Source organism: Elephas maximus, chromosome 14 (assembly GCF_024166365.1).
Source record: "Elephas maximus indicus isolate mEleMax1 chromosome 14, mEleMax1 primary haplotype, whole genome shotgun sequence".
NCBI classification, from domain to species: domain Eukaryota; kingdom Metazoa; phylum Chordata; class Mammalia; order Proboscidea; family Elephantidae; genus Elephas; species Elephas maximus.
The window spans coordinates 49,100,808-49,126,769 of NC_064832.1; the positions used below are offsets into that span (position 1 = coordinate 49,100,808).

The following is a 25,962-nucleotide window of genomic DNA, read 5'->3' on the forward strand; positions in this document are numbered from 1 at the left end:
GTCACCTACCCACTCTCTAAAGCATTACGTATAATTTAACCACCAAATACAGAACAGATGAATGCCAAGAGACACAAAAGAACATTAAAGCCCATTACAATCTTCAATAAGCCAAAGCCTCAAGTACATAGAAAAAGCACTGCAATCATGCATTTAGCTTTATATTTCTAATATATATCATAATTTAAAACTATATAAAGTCACTTATAAAAGCAATTTTTTTCAAGTGTTACAGCTCTGAGCATGGCTTTATATTTGGCTTAATCATTTTTTACCAGTTTAATTTATAAAGCTCGTAATCTTGCCAGCAGGGCTTCAACTTCGGGAATGGATTCATGTTTAGAAATAGTGCCAAGAAGTTCCATTTCCTTTTTTCTGCTGCTTTCTACATTACAGGCTTCCTTCTTCTCAACTGCCTTGATCCTCCCTGCAGACGGGCGAGTGTCTAGATGATAATTAAGCTCCTTGGCGACTGGAGTCCTTGTTGAGTTGCAATTGCTATTGTAGTGTGAACGTGACCCTTCTGTCAACTGCACTTTCTGATTTTCTACAGTAGAGAAGAAACATAAAACTTATCACTGTGAAAACCAAGACTGTGCATAGTTATGAAGCATAAATTTAAAACAATTACTCTCAACAAACACATCCTTTTAGACCAAACTGAAAAAAAAAAAAAAATTTCTATATTCAACAGAGTAAGGTAGATTTAAAATAAACATGCAGAGGTTAAGAGTAAACTAAAATATAACAGACGACTTCATTCGAATCAATTTTCATTTCCTTCCTCCTTTATGCCTGAAATGCCCGTCCCTCAGTTACTATCAGGACTTGGTCCCGTATTTCATTCAGGTCTCTACTCAAATGTCGTCTAATTGAAGAAGCCTTCTCTAACCATCTATCTCAAAATAGCATGCCCCCTTTTTATCAGTCTCTATCCCAAGCCCTCACCTTCTTCTTCAAAGAACTCATGACCACCAATCATCATATATTCATTTACTTGTTAATTGTCTGTCTCTTTACTAGAACACACGCTTCAAGACAGCAGAGACTTTGTTTTAAATACTGCTGTATTCATCAGTGCCTAGAATGGCTCTGGTACGAAGTACCACCAGTTATTGACAGTCGACTCCGACTCATGACAACCCCATATGGAGCTGTGCTCTGTAGGGTTTTCGATGGCTAAGTTTTCAGAAGTAGCATATCAGGCTTTTCTTCTGAGGTGCCTCTGGGTGGACTTGAACCATCAATCTTTTAGTTAGCAGCCCAGCATATTAACCATTTGCACCACCCAGGGACTCTCTGGTACAAAGCAGCGCTCAATAAATCTGTGTTGGATAAATAAATTATTTCCACATTCTACTTGAATAATAATGACATTAATTTCCTTTTTGAACAAAGCCAAAGAGGAATGTTTCTGATAAGAATTTAACAAAGCCAACGATTTCCCTTAAAAGAAACACTGAATTTGGCAGGCAAATTGTTAAACCTTCCTAGCAAACCAGAATTATGTCATAATTTAGTTATTAAATATATACACATATGAATATATCTATGTACAAAAAAAAACACAAAAACAAAAACCAGACCCATTGCTATCAAGTGGATTCCAGCTTATGGTAACCCTATGTGCATGTGTACCTATATCCATGTACACCTAGATACATACATTCTTTTACTGGTAAGTGACAATGATCTTGACTTACCACGGCTGTAAGGAGTGAGTTGTAACAGCTAATGATTAAATGGCTCTGGCTGATTGACTTTCCCAAAGAGCACCATTTTTTTTTTTTTTTTAATTAACTGACTCACATCACAAAATCTTATGAGTGATCTCTCTCATAGACCTCAAACTTTTTTAAAACAGACACCCTCCATATTCATGTAACCTTGAACAGGGCTTGAAAATGGCTTCGACAAACTTGACGTGACATTTAAAGTTTTTTGGTTATTCGCTGAGAGATGTTCCATTATCCCAACAGTAATGACTTCGGAGCACAGGCAGTCACTCATGACAGCGTGTTTTATGTGAGCGCTGCAAATTCCAACCAAAAACAGCTTGTATATTCAAAGGTGGCTGCTGAAGATATTTACTGCACTGTCATTTCCTGGCCAGGGGCTTCCAGTGATGGATGAGTATTTTACACACTTTCTTGAACAATCTCAACAAATTTTAGAAGTATGATCACCTTTCAGCTGTTGGAAGAAAATAAATACACTTTTCCTATCACCTTCTCTATCAGGTGGGCAATTGTTAGTCAAAAATCACCACCTAACGGAGCCGTGCTTTTTCTCTTAGTTTATGCTCTATGGCTTGTAATGTACGTACTGCATTTGTGGGAAAGAACACAAGGGACATGGTGTCCCGCAGCTTCCATGACCACACAGATTTTATCTCCCTAGAGTCCACTCCCACCTCAAGGAGGATATGAAAAGTGCATTTGTAGCTAAGGGCAGATTTGTAGTCAGCTGACTGCTCCTTCCCCCAAATCTTCCTAGCTTTCTTGTCATTGGGCTTCTTGTAAACTACTCCAAAATATGGTGGTATCTCCAACAAACCAGTTTATTCTGCTACTGGGCAACTCCAGTTAAATGTTTGATGTGAGAGGAGAGATTAAACTGGCTAAAATACAGGTCTGGATAATATGGCCAGTATAATATACACTATGCCTTCTGTGGCTATGAGGTATCAACTCCGATTGTGTATGTGGTAAAGTGGAAAGAGCAGGGGAGTTTAAAGTACATCTGGATTGAAATCCAAGCTTTACTACCAGCTTTAGCAAGTAACTTAACCAGTTTGAGTCTCAAGTTCTTCCACTACAAAACAGGGATAATGATCAATCTCAAAGAGGAACTGTGAGAATTAAATAACGTGGTGGCACCTTGAGCCTGGTGTCTGCGTACTTAAAGGCAGGTTTCTTTTCCTCCCCTTCAAAGTTTCCTCAGGGAAGCTTGTCCCACCCAAGGACTGCGGTTTGTTCAGATATGCTGACCTCTGACATTAGAGTGACCGTACCAGTGAGGGCTGAGATATCATTTAATAACAGTTTGTATTTATGTAGCACCTCTATTTCTAAAACATTTGTTCCATTTTGAACACTATCACCCTCATTTTATAAATTGAAAGGTGAAAGCAGAAAAAGGTTAAGTCATTTGCTTAGACTTAGTTACTGAGTAAATCAGTGGCAGAAGCCAAATGCTGTCTCTAGAGACACTGAGGCTGTTGTAAAGAAATTTGAAAAGCTTTCTGCCAAAGGAAAGTGCTAAGTAATTCAAAGCTAAGTTTAATAGCGATGTCTTGTACTTCGACTTCAAAATGCCTTCTGACACATTTAGTTCTCCCTGAAAACTTTGTAAAGAAGATAGTCTAGCTTTGTAATCCGCCTTAGTGCAGTATGTCCACTGCTGCACACATTCTCCTTTTCTTTCCTGGTCTTGCTGAAATTCATGTTGATGAACTTCAAGTCTGATAGTAAGCCCACTACAGTTCCCTAGTCCAACCACTCTCCCATTCTCTGAGACAACTATTCCATACCTTCTCCTCTCTTTTCAAACTGCCATTATGTTCTCTTGCACTGTCAATTAACTCATTCATAGAAGCAGTCAGAAGAGAATTCCCACGAGCTCCCCCCTCCACACTTACCATCTACATACTACACACATACATGACTTCTCTCCTATCAGCAGCATCAACCTTCTGGGCTCCCTTCTGAGGCCTACCCCTCCACGTGCGCACCAGACACCGCCCTCTCTCATTTGTTCAAGGACATCGCTCTGGCAGCCAGTTTTCTTCTCCATGAGATCATTATCCTCAAGCATACAAGCATGGTGTACTAGCCCTAAACTTTAGGAAAAAAAAAAATCTCTATTCGACCCCACACCCTGCTACAGTTAATTACCTCAATTCTTGGCTCTCTTTATAGCAAAACATCTTGAAAGGATCACCCATACTACAGTCTCAGTTCCTCTCTTCCCATATTTCTCTTGAACCCACAATCATGCTTTTGACCCCTTACTCTTCCGGAACAACCCTTTTCAAGCTGACTAATGAACTGCATGCTGCTAAAAACAAGGATGGTATTTATATTCACTTGGATATCTTAGTCCTCCATTACTTGACCTAAACTGGATCCAAGGGTGAAATGGCCAGCAAAAGCTGAGATTTTCTTTTAGTGTTTAGTGTTTGAACTTCTTTGGGGGCTTGGGTGAAGAAAAATGGGAGGGCAATGCAAGCAAGACATTTCTACTCCTTTGAGGAAACTCAAAATAGCTGTGGGCTTGCTTTAGGGACATAATGATAAGGGAAAAACTGTGGTGGTATTTGACTCCTCTGTGGTTTCAGGTGGATAATCTTTCCTGAGAAGCAACAGGCAAGGTGGTATAAAAACAAAAGAGGTCATTCCTGAGACCACTGGAGAAATAAAAAGAAAAGTACACAAGGGCTGGCGTAAGAATGAGTTCAGAGCTCTGTTAGAAATTCATAGATAATAACTCTTCACCCGTAGCCCTCACACATCTCACTGGCGTCCCCACAATCCCCAGCCTGGCCCTCCGCTTCTTTCTCTTTGCTTTTATCCCAGGCTACGGGAGACCCAGTGTGTTGAATTGGGGGAGCTATACCTTGAATTGCAAAGCAGATAAATGAATAGGGGTTGGAGGAGTCTCCTACTCCACTGCACCTAGAAAATATGCCTAAAGGTAGAGGAAGTTGGAAGTTCAAATTTATATAGAAACCTTATTATGATGGTGGCTCAAGGCCAGATGTCTTTTGCTATTACTATTATTTAAAGGAGTGCCTGGGTGGTACAAACCGTTAATGTGCTCCGCTGCTAACCAAAAGGTTGGCAGGTTCAGTCCACCCAGAGGTGCCTTGGAAGAAAGGTCTGGAGACGTACTTCCAAAGAAACACTATGGAACACAGCACTACTCTGACACACATAGGTTGCCATCAGTCCAACTTGACAGCAACTGGTAGCTGGTAGCTGTTTTAAAAGTTTGCTATTGGTGGCTCTATGTGGGCTGACCTGAACACAAATTCCATCAAAAACACATGCTTAGTTTCTAAATATTCAACTTCCAAAGAACATGGGAGATACTACCACCCTGTAAGCTAGAGAGAACTTTATATAGGTGTTCAGAGGAATGAAAGAAATTGTAATTTCAGGCATGAAGGTTCATCCTTTTTTCTTTTTGACTGTAAACTTTAGATGAAGGATTACAGAACAAACTAGCTTCTCATTAAAGTTAGTACACATATTGTTTGATGACACTGGTTAATACCTCCCCCTGCCCCCCCCCCCCACCGACCCCATGTCAACACTCTCCCTTCTCAACCTTGGCTTCCCTATTACCAGCTTTCCTGGCCCCTCCTGCCTCCTCAACCTTGCCCCTTTAGTCTTGTTTTGTTTTACGGGCCTGTCTAATCTTTGGATGAAGGATGAGCCTCGGGGTGACTTCATTATTGAGCTAAAAGGGTGTCCAGGGACCATAATCTCAAGGTTTCTCCAGTCTCTGTCAGGCCAGTAAGTCTGGTCTTTTTTTCTGAGTTAGAATTTTGTTCTACATTTTTCGCCAGTTCTGTCTGGGACCCTCTATTGTGATCCCTGTCAGAGCAGTCAGTGGCCGTAGCTGGGCACCACCTCATAGTACTGTACTCAGTCTGGTGGAGGCCATGGTGGTTGTGGTCCATTAGTCCTTTGGGCTAATCTTTCCCTTGTATCCTTATTTTTCTTCATTCTCCCTTGCTCCTGAAGGGGTGAAACCAGTGGAGTATCTTAGATGTAGGCTCATCCTTTTAATATGAAATGAGATGGTTCCAAATACAAGACACACTTGGGCACATGGATTCTTTTCAATGAAAGGAAAGGCTGGAGTATGAATAAAAAGCTTTTTTTTTTAAAATTTCTTCTTGACTCAAACCCTTACCAAAACAGACTTTCAAACTGAAACTAAAAATATTAAGGCAAAGTAGGATGATTTCTTAATTCTCCAAAGAGAGAAAGTCTGTGATGCTGTTTTCAGAATCAAATTCAAGCCTTTCTTCCCTCCTAAAGATATTATAATTGATGTTTGTGAAGGGAAGTCTGGTATATCTAGGACCACTGCCAATACCCAGGGCCACTGGTGATTGTAGTACAGAGAGGCAAGGAGCCAGCTGCTAGTCTTAGTACCAGAAAAGGAATCTAGTCCACACATCTTGTGTTTGTGTTTCTGCGGAAATAAATAGCACAAGAATACATGCTATTTTCCTTTAAGATAGGAAAACTCAGTTATTATCTCAGTTTAACTCCTTGTATGATTCTTACTATAAGAAATGATTCTTGCGTTACACCACACCTTTTTTCTGAAACTGAATGAAAATACTGAAAATTGCTGAAAAGTTGAACGGTTCTTAAATACAGACAACCCTCTGGATATAAAAATGAGAATAAAGGCGTTAGATTGCATCCAACGTTAGATCCCACAAGACCTTTGGCAGACTATAGATTTAGCTTTAAAACAAACTCTACCAGTCTAAGCTAACATTTCCATTGTTTCTTGAGTGACACAAAAGAAACAGGAAATCAGGAAAGCTGCTGATGAAAAAAGTAAACATAAATATATGTAACTTGGCATGTGAATGAGGAAATATTGCAGCCAACGGCTATTATGCTTTTTGAGCTAAGAAGATGGGGCTAAGGCCTTGGCTGAAGGCCCTTGGGGAAAAGCCCTTCCAGGGCAGGATATATCAGTTATGGTTCAGAAAAAGGCATTATTCCCTTTAAGTCAGTATTGCTCCCTTATCACATTGTGGTTCTAATGGGCACTGGCTTCTTAGAAGTGCAGACTCTCAGATGAAATATAAAATCAAGCTCCTGTCTTTTGTGGTCAAGGATGAGGTTGTGATAGCTATGACAGGAGGAAGAATACAGAACTCTGGTGTCCTGAATTAATTACATCTATTTTTTTTTTTATTTTTTATTCAGTCTTCGGTACTGGGTATTCAGTCTTCCTGAAATCTGGTCTCTCCTTATAATTCTCTACCTCTTGCTCTTAACTATTATTCTGACCTACTAAGTAGCTGCTTTGTTGCACCCCAGCAATGCCTTTATTTTGGTGAAAGGAAAAAGAAAAGACCCACAAATATAATTTTTAAAAGCACCACTGGGTCCATATGATAGTGGAGTGTGTGACAAATATATGTTTTTAATCTATGCAATAACTGAAGCTAGTGCTGGCCGCCAGCAGCCCATATCCCTGTGGTTTTCCTTACTGTTGATTCACTGATGCTATAAATAATTATCTTCTCTTGGTTTCATTTTGCTGTTTATTTTATCTTACATATTCAAAATGTGTAAAAATGATAAAAAGAGAAAAATGACATTTTGTATATAATTAAAATTTTTTAAGCATGCCAAGACACTCTTATTGAAACGAATTATGTAAAAACAAAAACAACATAACAATTTCTCCCCCAATTCAAACACAATAGACAAAGCAGAAGATGATTTTAAAATAGGTATCTCTGCATGTTAGGTGTTGTCGAGTCGGTTCCAACTCATAGCAACCCTATGTACTGCAGAACGCAACACTGCCCGGTCCTGTGCCAAGCTCACAATTGTTATGCCTAAACCCATTCTTGCAGCCACTGTGTCAATCCATTTCATTGACGGTCTTCCTCTTTTTTGTGACCCAGTACTTTATTAAGCATGATGTCCTTTTCCAGTGTCTGATCCCTCCTGATAACCTGTCCAAAGTAGGTAAGATGCAGTCTTCCCATCCTTGCCTCTAAGGAGCATTATGGTTGTACTTCTTCCAAGATAGATCTGTTCGTTCTTTTGGCAGTCCATGGTATAGTCAATATTCTTCCCAACACCACAATTCAAAGGTGTCAATTCTTTTTCGGTCTTCCTTATTCATCAATGCATATGATGTGATTGAAAATACCATGGCTTGGGTCAGGTGCACCTTAGTCTTCAAGGTGACATCTTTGCTTTTCAACACTTTAAAGAGATCTTTTATAGCACATTTGCCCAACGCAATTCATCTTTTGATTTCTTGACTGCTGCTTCCATGGGTATTGATTGTCGATCCAAGCAAAGTGCCTCAGAAAAAACGCCTGGCGATCTACTTCCGAAACGTCAGCCACTGAAAACACTATGGAGCACAGTTTGCTCTGACACACATGAGGTCACCATGAGTTGGGGTCAACTCGATGGCAACTGGTATAAGTCTTTGAAATCAAATATGCATTTTACCCATACAGCACATCTCAACTCAGACTAGCCATGTATCAAAACCTCAAGAGCCAGATGCAGCTACTGGCTACCAAAGTGGATAAGCACAGGTCTAGAACCTGGAGTATCTATCAGTACTATTACTTATAACATTTTGAAACTGGATATCTTGACAGAAAATTTCAGTGATGAGTAACTTTATCTCATGTACTGTTGGAATGTTAATAAAAATTATTACTAAAAATAATTCAGGAATTAGGACAAAATAAGCAATTTTTAAAACTTCAGTTTAAACTTAAAGCTCAAATTAGAACAAATCCATATCCTAATAGAAATAAAATATTTTTATATTGTTCATTTCATGATTTATTTTTTAGTCACAAGATAGGGAAGTGTAGTTCACTTGGCTAGAGTTACTAAAATCAAGATAAGTCTCACCCCTGTAAGGACTAGTAAACTTAGCTTTGTTCTATGGTCACAGATTGCCTGCCTAATCATGGTTAGTTGTTGAATAAATGCATGCTGTTTGAGATTGATAGGGAAATACAATAAGAACGCAGAGAGAAATATATCCCCGATACTACGGGAAAAAATTCCAAATGTATAACCTGTTAAGATTAGCCAATAAATGAAAGATAACATATTGATAGTTTCAAACACTACAGACGGACAATGCTTTTCCAGTATTATACTCTTTTCAATTACAAAAAAAAAAGTCAAGTGAAGAATGCCATGTTCCAACATTTAGCATTTCATGATTTTGTTTTTTGAAAAGGTAATTTGCATCGATGTAACTTCTGTCCTCTGGCAAAACAGACAACGACCAGCAATGAAAAATGGACTCAAGGAGCCTGAATGCAAATAATAATGACGCCTACTGTTCCTATGTCTACGTTTTCACTTGTGTTCACCCAGCCACCTAGGTATGGGAAGACTAGGTGACTGCTCCAAAACTCTTCATCTACTTTGACTTCATGGCTCTGTACTAATTTATAAATCAGTGAAAATGAGAAGAATATAACTGTTATATGTGACTCTCTTTTTGTCCAAAATGAGGTGGACCTTTGTTCCTTGTCATTCTCCTATCCAAACTGGCACAGGACCTATACTGAAGCTGAGATTCATAGTGTTGCCAATGTTAGAAGCTGATAGGCCTGCCTCTTTTGATTTTTCTATTCATAGCATAGCAGCATTATCTTGTACTGGGTTGATGGTACCAAGTTTCATTATGAAAAATGAAGGTACTTCTAAGGTTTTGGTTTCATGTATTTCTAGAAAATGAGTGAAAAAGAGAAATCTGGCATGAGTCACAGATGTTACCGTAAAAGAGACTAGCTCAGGCTAGTACACTACTGCCTCCTACCGTCAGTTTGAGGAAAGTGAGAGCCTCAGAAGACACGCAGCCTTCTTCAGTTTTGCACATTATGCCCTCTGACAGGTAACCTAGGAATGCTGGATATGTTGATAGGATATGTTGATGATTTCTGAATTCTGTCCCTGCTTAGACTGCTGAATCCTCAGAGCATGGCTCTTATTCCACTCTAAAAAAGGGCTGGTTTTAAAGGTAATTCATAAAACAACATCTGTTCATTTCAAATTATATTTCACATTATTTTGTTCTTAAATTTTTCATTTTTCCTCTTCATCCCCCTTTCCTCACAGGGCTTCACCTAACAATCTAAGGAAAAGAGAAGAAATACATACATTATTTTAAAATCTTTAGCAGCTTTCTCCTAAATAAAAATATTACCAAGTATGACCTAAGAGTTGCACTAATATAGTAAGAAATGCTGCTAGTTGTGGTCAAGTCAATTCCGACTCATGGAGACCCCATGTGTGTCAGAGTAGAACTGCGCTCCAAAGGTTTTTCAAGGCTGTGACCTTTTGGAAGCAGATCGCTAGGCCTGTTGCCAGCCTTTCGGTTAGTAGTTGAGTGCTTTACTGCTTGTGCCACCCAGGGACTCCTATGGTAGGAAATACAGTTCATTAAATCCAGAGAAATGTTTAAAAACTTTGTTTCTAAAATATGAAAGAAATACATGACAATTCAGAGTAAACATACAGCACTCATTTCTGGATGGAGGGTACTTGGATCAATGATCTGGGTGCTGGCTGTTGGCTCTCTTATGCTCAGAACTGCAATTTGACTTCTGACGGTTTTGGCTGAGTCAAAGAATATCGACCTTCATTTTAAAGGGGAGAGCTCTGATTGGCAAAGTAAGTCAGGCAAAGAGGATCTTTCTTAGAAGCTGCTCCCTTTTAATGAGGAAAACAATAAAAGGAGTAGGTCAATATCATTTCAGTTATTTTCTCGTGAATAAAACACCAAGTTTGGCTCCCATGAAACCTCCAGCCTTACTGAGCTAGCTGAGAAATTGGTTTCTGTAAAGGACTTATTTTTAATGCAGCACTGGTTGGGCTTGTGCCCCTTCAGACTCCATGGATACACAATTGCATCTGGCTACATGAGTCCCTCTCTCCTGTTTACAGCTATAGATTCCAGCCGCCAGCTTCTCTAGCCAGCAGGGACTGTTTCCTCAAAGGCCTACTTCTACTTGTCTTCCTGGGGCTTTGGAGCACCTCCTGTCTCTATGGTAACGTAATACACAAAGCACTAGAAATGTACCATAGAGAGGGCAGAAAAGAAAGGACTTAGAGTGCGGTACTCTTGGTAAGCTAAAGAAGGTGTTAAGAGCAGGAAAATGGGCAAGGAGGACAAGACGCAGCAATTGTTAGTTGTTTCATTTGTCGAACATTCTCTTGAAAAAGCTACAAGTGTTAGCATAGAAGAAACCTTCAAGTATATGGAACTTCATAATCCACATCGTATTTGAAATAATTAAAAAAATTGGAGACCCACATTAGCCATAAATGTCTTGTAATTCATGTTCATTAAACTACTGAGATAAATAAGAGTTCTCAGTCCATTGAAATATAAAGTACAAAAAAAAAAAAAAAAATTCCAGAATGGTTTGTGTTTAAAGACAAAGGAAAACACATTAGTTACTAGCACATAGCAGAATGCTCACTTTTTTGTTATTCAACCTTAAGACAATACAGATTTTCTTATGTTTTTCCAATTTGAGGTATATTAAATATAGTAAGTATCTCAGAGTGAATAGTCCCAAAATTGTTGGTTGGTTCCAGTGTGTTCCTAGGTCACAAACAGCACCCTTAATTCAGATCCATTGTCTCAAAAAACATGGTGGAGTGACAGAACAGGTTCTGTATCAGTGGAAAATAATATATATTATCCTTAGTGAAAAAACTCAAAATGTGTGGCTTGATGGTAAACTATATGAGGGAGAGCAATGTTATCAATGTGCACTTGAAAATATTCATATAAACACACACATCTACACATTATGAAAGGCACATTATTCATATAGACATCTAATATATATATATATATAAAATCATATATACCAAAACCAAACCAAATCCAGTGCCGTTGAGTTGATTCCGACTCATAGTGACCCTACAGGACAGAGTAGAACTGCCCCATAGAGTTTCCAAGGAGCGCCTGGCGGATTCGAACTGCCGACCTCTTGGTTAGCAGCCGTAGCACTTAACCACTACGCCACCAGGGTTTCCTAAATCATATATAAAAAAAATGGAAGCCTATGCAAGCCTATGGAATAATGCTGAACATCAATGCTGGGGGCTTACTATGAACCTTAGAACGCCTACTGGAAATGTGTAGAGATTACTTATTGGTTATTGGGCCTCATGGCAGGTTCTGCTGACACATTTCAAGTGCCTGAACTCATAGATTAATGACTTTGGTTCTGAACTCTGTTCTCAGCAGCAGTACCCCAAAACTTAAATTAACAGAACTTGAGGGAATCTAATTATACACTTACTTTCAGAACTCTATTAAGAGGCTCTCAGGTTTCTTTTCATAGTCTTAAGGGTTCCCCTCCCCCCCCCCTTTTTTAAAGCAGTCAACTGAGATGCAGCTGTAAGATATAGCCACTAGAGGTCAGACAGTCACACCTGTCACCAATCACTAACTTTAAGTGGGCTTTCTAGTACTTTGAATAAGTTTTAGTGACTTAAAAACTTTGAAACATGTACATTTTTCTACAAATACTGAGGTATAATAATAATGTATTTGCTAATTAATTATTTTATTTCTAAAGGTCTTAGATTTTGCAATAGTACTACCTTTTTCCACCATCTCATTTTATTTGGAGAAAAGAAAGAAACCACTGCAATTGATGGAATCTCCAGGCCACTGCAGAAACCCTGTTGGTGTAGTGGTTAAGGGCTACGGCTGCTAACCAAAAGGTTGGCAGTTTGAATCCACCAGGCATTCCTTGGAAATCCCAAGAGGCAATTCTACTCTCTCCTATAGGGTCGCTATGAGTTGGAATTGACTCGAGGGCATCTTTGGTTTTGGTTTTTTTAATAGACCATTGCAATTAACAGAATCTCATGACATGAAAGGGTCTCTGCCTGGATTAGAAGAAGACAGAAGCAATTTGTTCTCCAGTTTTACCAAGTCCATTTAGCACCAGTACACTCATGGATCTTCTAGTGTGAATCGTTTTATTTCTCTAATGTAACGTCTTGTGGCCAATTTCTCTTAATACACGCAATCTTATCTTACACGTTTATAGCTCTCTTATCATAGTAAAGAATTAATTACAATGGGGAGGTCACTCCTTATCTATCCAATGGGGTTTACTTTTCGACACACCAAAAATACTTTGTCCAAAAAAAACAAAAACCTAAAATTTTATAATACAGTCTACAAATATTGAAACTCAGAATTAGCTCTAACAAACATATATACACTTTCTCACCATCTTATTAATAAAATAATTTTTGCAAGTTTTCTTCTTTTTGGGTTCCGTTTTACAAAAGACTAACTAGCAATAAAAACAATGCAAACATGTTTGGGTACTTATTAAGTGCCAGGTCTGTAGGAGGGTTTTACATGAGTTTTCGTACGGCCTAATGAAGTGTGATTTTTAAAGTTAGGATGGAGCTTGGATTCAATTTCAAGTCCTGTGATTCAGTTCCTGGCTCCTTACTAGAGCACTGTTATTTAACATTTCAAAGCTGTAAATGCTGAAGGAGAAGCAAACAGTATTCCTACTTTAGCACAAAGAACCAAAGGAGAACCATAGACACTTCAATTTTACCCTTACTGTTTCTAACAAATACCTTAAAAATCTTTTGAGCTTGCTAGTTAAACAGAAGCAGGAATGCTTATTTCCAGGGGTTTTGATTATATGGTAGAAAGTATTGTCTATACTTAAACTCGCCATAGAACTAGTTATTCATATAAGAAGCAAAACCTGTGGACCAGACTCACTAGGGCATTAGAAGATACTCCAAAAGTACTACATGCACTATTATACTTAAAAACTTATATTTTTAACAAATACTATCTAATTTATAGCAAATGGAGAGATCAGAATTATAAAATTATCACTTTCTATGTTTTTTTAAAGAAAATTAACAAATCATAAATGCCTCAATCTAGTATTAAGTGTTAAAGTTTCAGCGCATAGCTTTTTTCACTAGGAATCTATGCTTGAGGAAACTGTACTATTCTTTTAGGAAATGGTGCAATTCCTCAAACTAAGACATGATTTTTCATTTTTTAAGCTTTACTTATGCAGTGAACTATCCATGCAACACTAGCCCTCCTCTGTTCCCCATTCCCCAGTCCTAATCACTGTCTGTAATAGTCTAGTGATCCCTGAAATCTCATCAAACACCACGTCCTGATTTCCCAAATGGTCGTGCTGGCTCCTTCCATAGAATGCTTACTGCATTTTGTACTTCTTTCATATGGTGTGCATCCTGGTCTACCTGGTGTCACAGGGATTTTTGTTCACTGTTTTTTTTTTGGGGGGGGGCTCCCGCTACGCACTAGGATCTAGCGACAGGACCATAATCTCCTTCAAGTAGAGTCTGTGTTCTTTTCAACCCATGTGGTGTTAAAACCGGTACGTCACATGCAGATGTGTCATAATTCATCATAAGATTCTATGCTCAAGAGGGCAGAGATTATGTTTCATAATTCCTTGGTATACCATAGGATATAAGATGGACAATATGCTTCCATTTAGCTAGTCAAAAAGACACTGAGTACACACAGTAGGCCAGGCTGTGCTAGGAGCCAGGGATATAGCAGAAAATGACCACACATGACTCCTGTCTTCATGAAGCCTACAATCTAACCACAATGATACATCTTTATATTTGTTTATCACCTTCCCTGTATAAAGAAGACACAGAAAGAAAAGCAGTTCAAAGTGTTTTGAGTAGTCAGTTATAAACAGTTATACCTCTCATCTATTTTAGTGCATTACTGAATTTGGTCTCTGTTATGGCTTGTAGCAAAATTAGGATACATGTCCCTTAAATACTAAACATTGATGTTTAAGTCCTGTGGGTCTGTTAGATTTCAAAAGAAAATGCTTAGGGCTGGGATGTCATTTGTAGCAAGAGACAGTGAATGGAGGCAACACAAGCAATGTGAAGGAAATAGGGAGGAGTTAGGGGAAATCTACAGAAAACTAACAAACTAGAATTTTGGGGGACTGACTGAAAGACAAGAAACAGAGAGAGAGAGAGAGAGAGAATAAGAGAGGCTATGCAGAAAACCAGGTATGGAGGTGATCAAATCTGGAATAGTTTATAAAGGGTGAATTGGACAGGATTTGAAGAATGACATACGAAAAGGAAAACCTGCGTTTGAGGCACAGTTGCTGCCGCTGTTCTTTCATTACGGTTAATGTCCATGTCCCTTCTTGCCACCAATGCTATATTAAAGGGAGAAGAATGATCGGAATTCATCATACTACCTGGGCCTCTCTTAAGAGACTGATGTTCCAGTTTCCCACTCTTTCCACGGTCATTTTGAAAACAGGCCGAAAGGACTGTGGCACAAGGAGTGACTCACTTCTCTTGTCTACTGTGGTACATTCTCACAGCACCCTGTTCTTTTGCTTCATAGCACTTATCACAAGCATTACACATTTGTGTACATATTTCATGTCTGTCTCCTCTACTACAGTGTAAGCTCCAAGAGGGCAGGAACCACATTGGTCTGGTTTACTGTGGTATCACCATCAGAGAGCAGCACAGCGTTCAACTACAATACACGCCACAGGAAGTAGTTATGGAATGAATGACTTAATCTAGGATGCCAAATTATCTACACTAACATTGTCCTTTGCTTGCGCTTCACTCAGTTAATCATGAAAACATATACTAGTTTGACTAGGATTTAATGGCTGAATCTAAACTCCCTTGTTTGTGTTTTCAGAATGGAACTGTAGGTACAGCAGACGCCCTTATAGCTATACTTCTAACGATATTCTTGTTTTGTTGTTAGTTGCCGTTGAGTTGATTCCAACTCATGGTGACCCCATGTGTGCAGAGTAGAATTGCTCCACAGTGTTTTCAAGACCTTTTGGAAGCAGACTGACAGGCCTGACCTCCGAGGCACCGCTTGGGTTCAAACTGCCAGGCTTTTGGTTGCAGTGGAGCGCTCAACCATTTGTACCACCCAGGGGCTCTTCAACTACATTCTACGTAACAGAAATCTTTCACTGGCTCTTATCCAAATGGTGATGATGATAAGGCTACCACTTTCTGCGCCTCTTTGTGTGCCAGCACGATTAGTTGCTTTAATACCACGTCGTCAGTTGCTGTCAAGTAGATTCCGACTCATGGTAACCCATATCCCAGTTAATTCTCACACAACCCTAGAAAGTTCGTGTTGTTATTTCCATTATACAGGCAAAAAACTAAGGCCCAGAGGTCAGTTACTGTTTACCAGACACTAGAATGTTTTTTGTTTTGCTGCTGTGTCTCTCTTCAGGGCCCTCCCTGAGAGGGTAGAGCAATCTCCTCAGGTAAATTAAAATCCCTTTTGTGGGAGAAAAGGTTAGCTTTATTCTCTTCCCTGCTGTCTTTACAGATCTGCCTTTAACTGAGCTTAAGCAGTTTTTTTAGTTTATCAAGCTCACTGATTTGTTTGTTCTTTGAATTTACATGAAAAAGAAACATAAACAATTTCCTTTGACTCATCTGGTTAGTTGCAAACTGTACATTTGTGCCTACTTAGATCAGAGAATACTCTATTATGCAGTTAGTTTATACATAAAAGGAAAAATTATAAGGGTTTCCACTTACGCTCTATCATTTACTTTTTACATCCTAGGAGGGCTCTCTTAATCTCTCTGAACGTCCGCACCTCTCTTTGTTTACTGAGGACGGATCAAATAAGCCAAACCTACAAAGGACTTTTTGACAAAAACAATCTCTACAAAAGCTCTTTGGAAAGTGCAAATCACCATATAAATATAAGACATTGTAAAGCGTCCTCTCATCGCAACTCTTAAAAGAGGCTGTGTTTGGGCTACTTTTCTGGCGATTACAGCAGATAGATTAGTCATAGGTACTCCTGAAGAAAGAAAACTTTGGGTCAAAACTTGGCCTAGATGCTTTTGGAATAACTAAGATATGTTTTTTAATGTTGTAGAAAAAAATTTTTTCCACTTGTAAGACTTTTAATGTAACCCACTTCATCAACAAACTGGTTTACGCTCACTTGTAGTGTCATTGAATTCATGGTTAAAGTGACACATCCTGTGATATGTATTTATGTGTTAATTTGCTGTGATACGGTGGGTGGAAATTCAAATTCTGAATAATATATCCGATGAGAATGGCAGCTGTAATACTTATAGATTACAGTTCTTCTCATTTAAAATCATCTTACAGCTCACTCTTAAGGCATAACAGCAGGGTACTTAAAATCAAGTTTGAGGATTTCAGGCAGGGCTTCTAAAGTTTTTCAAGCTAAGAAAGAAAGTATAAAAAACTTTTTTTAATGTGTGTGTGTAGCCCTGGTGGAGCAGTGGTTAAGAGCTCAGCTGCTAACCAAAAGGTTGGCAGTTCAAATCCACCTGCCGCTCCTTGGAAACTCAATGGGGCAGTTCTGCTCTGACCTATAGAGTCGCTATGAGTCTGAATTGACTCCATGGCAATGGATTTGGCTTTTTTTGTTTTTTGGGGGTAGGGTGGTGTAAAGGGAGGGAAGATTTTCCTTTCTTAAAGCTACAGAAATCTTCCCCATTTTCCTAAAATGTTGGTGCTTTTCTAAGCGACTTCATCAACTCTCACCTTCAAATACCTTGAAAAAGACTCATTTGTGACATTTCTTTTTTAAGTAGTAACTAACACATTGTGTTCACAAATAAGCTTCGAATGAGGCAACAAACTAGGAAGAACCATTGAAATCCCTTGTTTAGTTAAATAAAAGCCTTCTTGTTCTTATATCCTAGCCTTCTCTCAGTGTCTACCTAGCTCTTGCTGGCTATCAAATGCAGGTCTAAAATAAGCAGGTGTGTGGCTACACTGGCACACACAGCACTCATTTAATCCTCCCAGGAGGTGGTTATCGTTTATCTCCATTTACCAACAAAAAAAATTGCACAGAGAAGCTAAGTGGATTACTCTGGTGATAGAGATGGGGAAAGGCAGATCCAGGATGAAAACTTAAAAATCTTTTAGTTTCAAGTGGCCATTGCCATTGTCTTCTGGATCATAGCCTACTTATCCTGTTGAATGGGGTGCTCTCTGTTATACAAGTGGCTGGCTAATACGGAGAGATGACCAATAACAGAGATGGTAGAAGTGGTCCTGCTTTTGTTGTGTAGACAAAGAATATATTGGAGCTGCAGGAGACCTAAGAAGCTACAAGCTCGAAGAGTTTGGAGATAACAGAGTTTACGTAAGGGCTGGGGGGAAGGCAAAACAAAATTTTGTATGTTTTAAAACTTGCTTTTAGGTGGAACCTATTTGAGGCCTAACACATTTACTTTGAAATCCCTGTTTTTTGTTTTTTTTTTAATTTGGCTTTACTCTGAGCTAAAATTAAAATCTACATTCAGAGTTAACATTTTAATAGTCAAAAGCTGGAAATCCCCAAACTGAATCTGCCACTGCCCGTGACTTATCATCATTTAGGCTCAGTGCTCTCAGTCATAAAATGAGCACTTCGCGGTCTCTAAGATTTTTCTCCATTCTAAAGTTCTCTAATTCTACAAAGAAACAAACAAACAAAAACACTAACAATAATATGATAAGTATTTGTTAGTGGAATAGCCTATAGGAGAAAGAAGCAGGTGAGTTGCAGAAGAATGTAAAGCTCCAGCATTCCTCCTTTCTTCTGAAACACAGGAGCCCTAAAACTTCAGATAATACGATTACAGCGCGGTTCTAAACTGTAAATCTGCCAGTTGCTGAGGTCTTATTTAGTGCCTTAGAGATGTCATGTACACTTTTTACCTTATACAGTAACATCACCAAGAATATCTATTCACATCAAGGTTCCATTTGAAAAAGGGGGGAAAAAAATCAACTTATAGGTGATTACCAAGCAAGAGTACTCTCGGGTTCTAAAAGAACAAATGAGAAAAACAAAGACGCATTTTGGGTTCTTCATGTAGAAAGTACTGCTATTTAATACATTCAAGGATCTTTTCCCTTTGAGATAATGTATCAAACGTTTTCCATGACAAAACAAGGTATTCATCTTTAACACACTTAAGTTTTGCACACATTCACTTGGTTGTGGCGAATACAGTTTCTAAGTTATTTTGGGCTAGAGCTATAGAAAGTTTTGCAGAAGAATAGGAAGCCTTTTTTCCAGTTTTATGTCAGAGGTTTATCACAGTTTACATACCCAGGTTAAGCACGTTCTAAAGCAGATCCTATCATCACACAGCCTCAGGCAAAGCCCTGTGCACCAAAGCATTGCAGAAACAGCCTTCAGAAGTAGAACAGAGCACTGGCCCAACAATGAAAAGCATTGCAAAGACCAGAGCCTTTCATGATCTTTGACAAGTGATGGTATATAAAATAGTAACAACTTCAGAGCCATGGGGATGCTAGGGGTTCAGGTAAAAGCATTATCCATTTCTTTTTGTCTACTCTTAGTTGAGCTTCCCCATAAAGGGTGAGTCTAGACCAAGAGGCAATATTAAAAACAAAAGGTTAGAGATCATCATGGGACATTAATTATGCAAAAGAAGGCAAGCTGAATTTAATCAGAAGTGGCAGACTTGGTGCAGAAAGAATTTTCTCTTTTTGACAGAAGCAGTTAGGAAAACATTTATGGTAATACCACAGCATCTGCTGATTACAGTTAAAGCTGCAGGACACCAGCGGTAAATCACTGAGCCATCCTGACAGCTCCTGGGTGCTTGAGTCACATCGCACTACAGTGAAATTCATCCAAGTCTAAAAATCAGCCAACATGTTTAAACCAGAGAGAAAACAACTTAGTTTGGACTTCATAAAACAATTACAAAATGGAATTACAGTGGACAAAACTTTTGATCTAATATAAGGATTTGTCCTTCAACAAATAATATATTTTAAAGAATATAATTTGAACTTTTCAATCCATTAATGCCCTTTGTGATCAATAAGGTTTTGCAGTTTACAGAAAGAAAGCATCTTGCAAGAAGGATAAAAAAACAAATACAGGAAGTAGAGTTTTAACTCTTTTGACAAGTCAGGACAAAACCTAGCATCTCTTCTTGATGCTTTGAAATGATTTATCTAAATGACACAGAGAGTAATTAATTAGAATAATATTTTTTAGGCAGTTTTGACTTGGTTGCCAAGCAGATATGGATAAGATAAAAAAGGAAAGAAGAAACAATGAAAGACAAAGTATTGTAACATAGGATGATTATTCTATGAACTACCTATAGAAGGACATTTGGGATAACATGTCATTATTACCCATCTGAGAATTTCTGAAATGGCAATTAAAACAATAATAAAATACTATAGGTATTAACCAAAACTTCCCTATTTTGGTATTTCAGTGGGTTTTCTTGTGGTCAAAAACACCCAAGTGTTTAAATTTAAATCTCTGAATGGCTCAAGAGCCCTGAGAGCCAGACTGCATGGAATTTACATCAGTATTCACAAAAGTTAATGTCTCCTATTTTATCCAAAATCAGCTCCAAAGATTTTCTTCCCCCAGTTGCTCTGGGAGTTCAACTAAATATTATTCATAACATGAGAGATTAAAGGAAGAAGGAAACAAAAAGTTGAAAATGGCTATTTTTGAAGGAAGCCATTGAAACTCTGGTCACAAGGGGTGGCTCTATTATCTTTTCCTCAACTAGATAAATTGTTGCAAACTAACACAATATTCATCTATGATTTTAAACTCCAAGCCTCTTAATTCAATTTATTTTCTAAACACTTAAAAAATGTCTCTAGACTTCTATTTATAGACATAACCTATTGATGGAAGAAATACAACTGGGCATTCAAAACCCCTGACAAAAAGCTAATCATAGAAAAGGTCAAAAAATGGATCCAGTTGAAAACCCCAACTACTAATAAGTCAGTCAAATACATACGTGAATACTAAATCAATAAATGTTCATTGAGCACCAACATGCATAAGGTACAGAGCTGGGGTACCTCCAAGAAATTATCCCTGGTCTAAAAGGAACCGAGACAAAAACAAAAAACCAGACTTTACTTTTTTTTTAAGTGTTTCTTTAAATGCCAAAAAGGTTGTACCTAAAATAAATGCAAGAGGATTTTAGAGGCATGAGGTCCACCCAGGAATAGTTTAAGTGAAGGCAGGCTTCACAATGGTAGGGTCTCATTTGAGCTTTGAAGTAACACCAGGACCTGGATACATCCAAAACTATCTGCAGAGAATCCTACCTGAGGGGACAATCTACGAAATACTACAAAGTTCCTACTTACTAAGTTGGTTCAGATGGTTATGATACAGGACAGGTGACACTGCTGCAGATGAACATATGAAGATGATGGAAAAAAACACCTGACATAGGTTGTCTAATATTGACATGTTTAGTACGAAATCATGTTGGAAATTTTACAGAGAAAATGTTTTTATAATATGGCTAATCTAATAACAATTGTTTATACAGAAGGGGAGACTTGGCTAAGAACTACAGCCAGCTATGGCTGCTAACCAAAAGGCTGGCAGTTTGAATCCACCAGTCGCTCCTTGGAAACCCTATAGGACAGTTCTACTCTGCCCTACAGGGTCACTATGAGTTGCAATTGACTCAAGGGCAGCGGGGTTGTTTTTTGTTATTCGTTTTTTTAAGTCGAACCCCAGGAGTCCTTGGGTGGGACAAAAGATTAAAATACTTGGCTGTTTATCGAAATATTGGGGGACTCAAGTCCACTCAGAGACACCTTGGAAGGTCTGAGGGTCTGCTTCTGAAAAATCAGCCCCTGAAAACCCTGTGGAGCAAGCATAGTTCTACTCTGACATACATGGGGTCACCAGGGGTAGGAATCGACTCAAAAGCGATCTTTTTTTTTTCCCCAGTCAAGCCCCAGACATGGGAGAGCAAGACTGAGGAAGAGACAAATGTGAATCTTTGGTTAGAAAAAGTTAAACTGTTAGAATTTACAACTTCTTTCTTTTGCTCCAGAAAAGTCTCCTGAAAGTCCTGAAGATTTCTGACAAAGCTTAGATATGGGGGAGAAAATAAAAAGGGCTTGGACAGCCTGAGGAGAGAGGCATTCCAGTCAGCCAGAGGGAAGGGTTTGAGCCGCAAGCATTTTGTTTAGAATACAGCGAAGACTCCTGCTCCTCACACTCTGTCCCCTCCTTCACCCACACAAAAGGAAGGAAGGAATGACGTGGAAGAATGAGAAGTGCAGGCGGTATGATAAAAACAGACGAAGGAACTAAAATGGATTGCACTAAAATAAAAAAACAGAGTAGTCATCGGCAAACAGATGGCTCCTAATAGAGAATAAAGCTTGATTAGACAGCTAAAGTATATACCCACTGCACCAGAATCAAGTGACAAACTCTCGGGGTAATCATGAAGGAAAACCTCTTTCTTCACGGGAGAAGCCAGAATCCCAAGTTGGAAACAAGAAGCTTGTTATTCTTGTTTGGATGGAGACATTATGGGAGATTTTGATGGCAGATGCTGGCAACACATTGGTTTGAAGGTGGGCATATTCAGCCTAGTAAGAAAAAAACTGTATCAAGCATAAAAATATAATGCAGGCAATTGGTGCTTGAAGCAAGCTAATCATAGAAGAGCCAATTGAGGACATTTGGACCATATAATAATGAGCCCTCTAGGACATTTCTGATGCCATCAAAGTTACAACTCTGTGCAAATAATTTTAAACAAGGACATCCAGATTATAAGAACTGGAAGGTCATTTGATTTGCACAATGTCACTTTACTCAGGAGGAAATTTAGAGTCCAGAGAGGTTAATGATTGTGCCTTAGAGTTGATCACACGGGAACATGGCAGTAACCCAGCTCCCAGACTCTGGGGTCAGACCAGCTGAGGTTTAAACTCCCACTTGGCTGCTTTATTTTCCACTATATTAAATGTTTGCAATTCAGTTTACTTTCATTTTCCTGTGGCTACTTTATGCCATGATACACACTGCATTTACAAAGTGCTCTGCATATTTCAATGTGATTTTATATACATTTCCTTGGTGCTTCTTCAGGGGGAGCAGGTAAGGATTACCAAGTCTGCTGGGCAGATGTAGGAACTCAGCCATGGTGAAGTTAAAGTCTTTGTAAGGGGAGTTAGTGAAAAAGCTTGGCCTATGTTCAGCTATCCTGCTCTTGTTGCTACATCATGCCATGCCTGCCCATTGGTATGATTTGCCCTGGACTGCAGTTTCTATACAGAAGAGGAATTGTATTTAGCTAACGTAACGAAAACACTGCACATTTGCAATAGTGCTGTTTTCTGCTATTTTTCATTGCAACTGCATAGTGTTTCAGCTACACTATGGGTTAAATAGGCTCTTGAGGGCTAGCCTGGGAATCTAACCACCATTCATAACATTGTTTCTGTGGGAAATTGCTTTGTGAGTTCCAAACAACTGACTTAAAAATTATTTTTGGGAATACAACTGGTTTCAAAGTAGAAGGCTGTCTGTCTGACATTTCATGTAATTGGTTACTTAATTCATGCACTGAAACAATGAGTACTGGAGTGCCTACTACGCACCCACCGGCCATTGTGCTGAGCCTGGGGATGCAGAGATGAGTAAGGTCTTAGACCCGGAGGCACTCATATCTAGCAGAGAGAAACATTATTAAAACAAATAAATTATAAATAAGTGCCAAAACAGAGATGAAAAAAAAAAAAATGCTGTAGGAGCCAAGATGACAGAGGAGCTATGTGCAGGAGGTGATATTTTTGTGGGGTCTTGACATCTAAGTACAAGTGTGTCTAATAAAGAAGGGTAGAAGGCAGGTCAGGCAGAAGGAGGAACATATATAAAAATACTGGGAAGTGAAAGGGCCTGGTGTGTTGAGGAAATGACAGCAGGAATATAGAGGGAAAGTGGTCTGTTAACTGAAGTTTGCTTTTTAGTAATAATCTAAAATTTAAGTAATTGCTGGAGAACGGACTCATATGAAAGGGCCAGAATTAGCTTGTAAGCAAAGTCAGTCTATATTGGGGCATCTTAAATTATCCCACCTTCTTGGATTTTCCAAAGGAAAGAGGAGGACTAGCTCAAGAATTATACAGATCCCTGTCCTGCATGAGAGGAGCCCTGGTTGCATTGTGGTTAAGCACTCAGATGCTAACAGAAAGGTCAGGGGTTTGAACCCACCAGCCACTCCAAGGGAGAAAGATATGGCAGTCTGCTTCTGTAAGGAAACCCTATGCGACAGTTCTACTCCGTCCTACGGTTGCTATGAGTTGGAATCAACTCAATGGCAATGCGTTTTTTTTTTTTTTTTTTTGGTTTCCTGTATGAAGACTGAATTTCTGTTTACTCCTTTCGATAGTGTTGTTTTTAACCACACAATAGTTATCTTTTGCTGAACCCTGAGATCAGATCAAAGATTATGAAACCTAACCTAATGCTCTCTATTGTTTTAGGAAACACACTAAAGAATCAGCAGTTAAAATAAAAACTGGACTAGTGCAACTTTTTCCTTATGCTTAATTCTGCTGAACTAATGTATAAATGAAACTGATATATAAATATTATTTAAAACATAAGCAATAGACAGGAAGCAAAGCTAGGCAAAGGGAAAGAAGGAAACAGAGGAAAGATTGTTTCAGAGCAAGTACATTTTAAATTTATGAGGAACTTTTTAAAAAAAATTCAAGTACATAACCTATTTGTAGATGGCTGACTAAGGGTGTTTAGGGCTATGTAAACTGTATTTCTTTCATGTGCAACATAAACAAAATGACACAGTCCACTGATCTTTTGTAAACATTAAAAAACATTAGTTAAAAATAATTCTGACCCTTCAGTGTCAAGCTTACGCAATGTACATGTTAGGATTAAAATACTTTACTCAGTCTAGAAAAAAAAAAAGAAAAAATATTTTTTCTTTTTTTTTTTTTTTCAGTCTAAGACAAGTCAAAAAAGGATTTTAAAAAGCCATGTACAGGATTCAGAATGTAGAATACCCCAGCTCTAGCTGATAGCATTCTGTTTTATGTTTTCAAAAACAAAAAATAGAAGTTTTATTTTTTTCTCCAAATCTTAGTCGGTATACACTCCTTGTAGCTTTGAGAAAATTATTGGCTAGTTCTTTTTTAGAAGAGAATATATCAGCTTTCAGACCTGATTTTTTCTTAGCTGTTTACTGAATACCTCAGAATTTATCTATGAATTTTGATGACAGAGAAAAAAGGATTGAGATCAGGACTATTGGATTAATAAGCAGTGTTAATGATAAAGAATTCATTGTGAATTTATAACAAAACAGGTCATTTACTTCAATAGCGTTTAGAGTTGTACCCCTCCCCTAGTACTTCTACATCAATCCCTTCTCCCCCATAAAAAAGCTCTGTACTCTTGGCTGTGTCTGGGGTCCTTGGTGTGGCTCATGACCAGATGTCATCTTCTGAAGATGAAGGAATACTAGAGCTTAAGCCTCATTTGAGTCTTTTGATTGAGATTGACAATATCATAGATTTCCTTTGCTGATTAGGAAACAGAGGTGAGAATAATCAAGAGACATGGCCAAATGACAATGGTTAGGGTACACTCTCTCTATGTAAAAGACAACCCATCACCACCACAAGCCCATTCAATAGGCCTCTGAAAATCTGTCTGGTGCACCTCCTATATTGTACTACATAGTCTCACTCTGACTTCATCTTTTTCGGGCTGTATGTTACTCCCTGGGAGTTATTTTGGGTCTAATTTACCTGTCAAAAGTGTGAAATACTGATTATAATAAAGTCTTTCCTCTGACTCCAACTCTTTAATCATAGAGCTTACACTCTATTGGGAGAGGCAGGCATTAAACAAATAATCAAACAAATATGTAATTATAACTTGTAAGTGCAATGAAGGAAAAGTAAAGCAGGCAATTATGAAGTGTAACAAGGGGGACCTGATTTACGTTTCAGAAGGAAGGCAGTTAGAGGAAAGCTTCTATAAGGAAATAATATTTAAGAGAGAGCAGAAGGGTAATTAAGAGTTAGCAAGATAGGTTTAGTGGAAGAAACAAAATTCCAGGCAGAGGGGACAGCATGAAGCCCTTAGGCAGAAGTACCTGTGGGTGGAGAGTAGCAAGCAAAGGGAAGAGACGTGCAACTGAGACCAGAGGTAGACTGCAGCTGGTCAGTGAAGGTGTATTGGGACATGGTAAGAAGTGGGAAGCCATTAACAGATGTTAAGCAGGAGTGTGACACACCAGATGTGCTTTTTAAAGATTTCTCTGTTGGTCCTTGTTCT

The 25,962-nt window shown here is 38.6% G+C and overlaps 1 protein-coding gene across 2 annotated transcripts in view; it reads right to left on the bottom strand.

The window, feature by feature from the left end:
• Nucleotides 1-230: 230 nt before the first annotated feature.
• The window catches only part of DIAPH3 (diaphanous related formin 3), a 581,238-nt gene continuing 555,506 nt past the window's right edge, over nt 231-25,962 (bottom strand). For both annotated transcript variants that reach the window (XM_049853087.1, XM_049853086.1), the window contains one exon: nt 231-547. In XM_049853087.1, the coding sequence (XP_049709044.1) occupies nt 285-547 (263 nt within the window). In that variant the 3' untranslated portion in view covers nt 231-284. The remainder of the gene's footprint in view (nt 548-25,962) is intronic.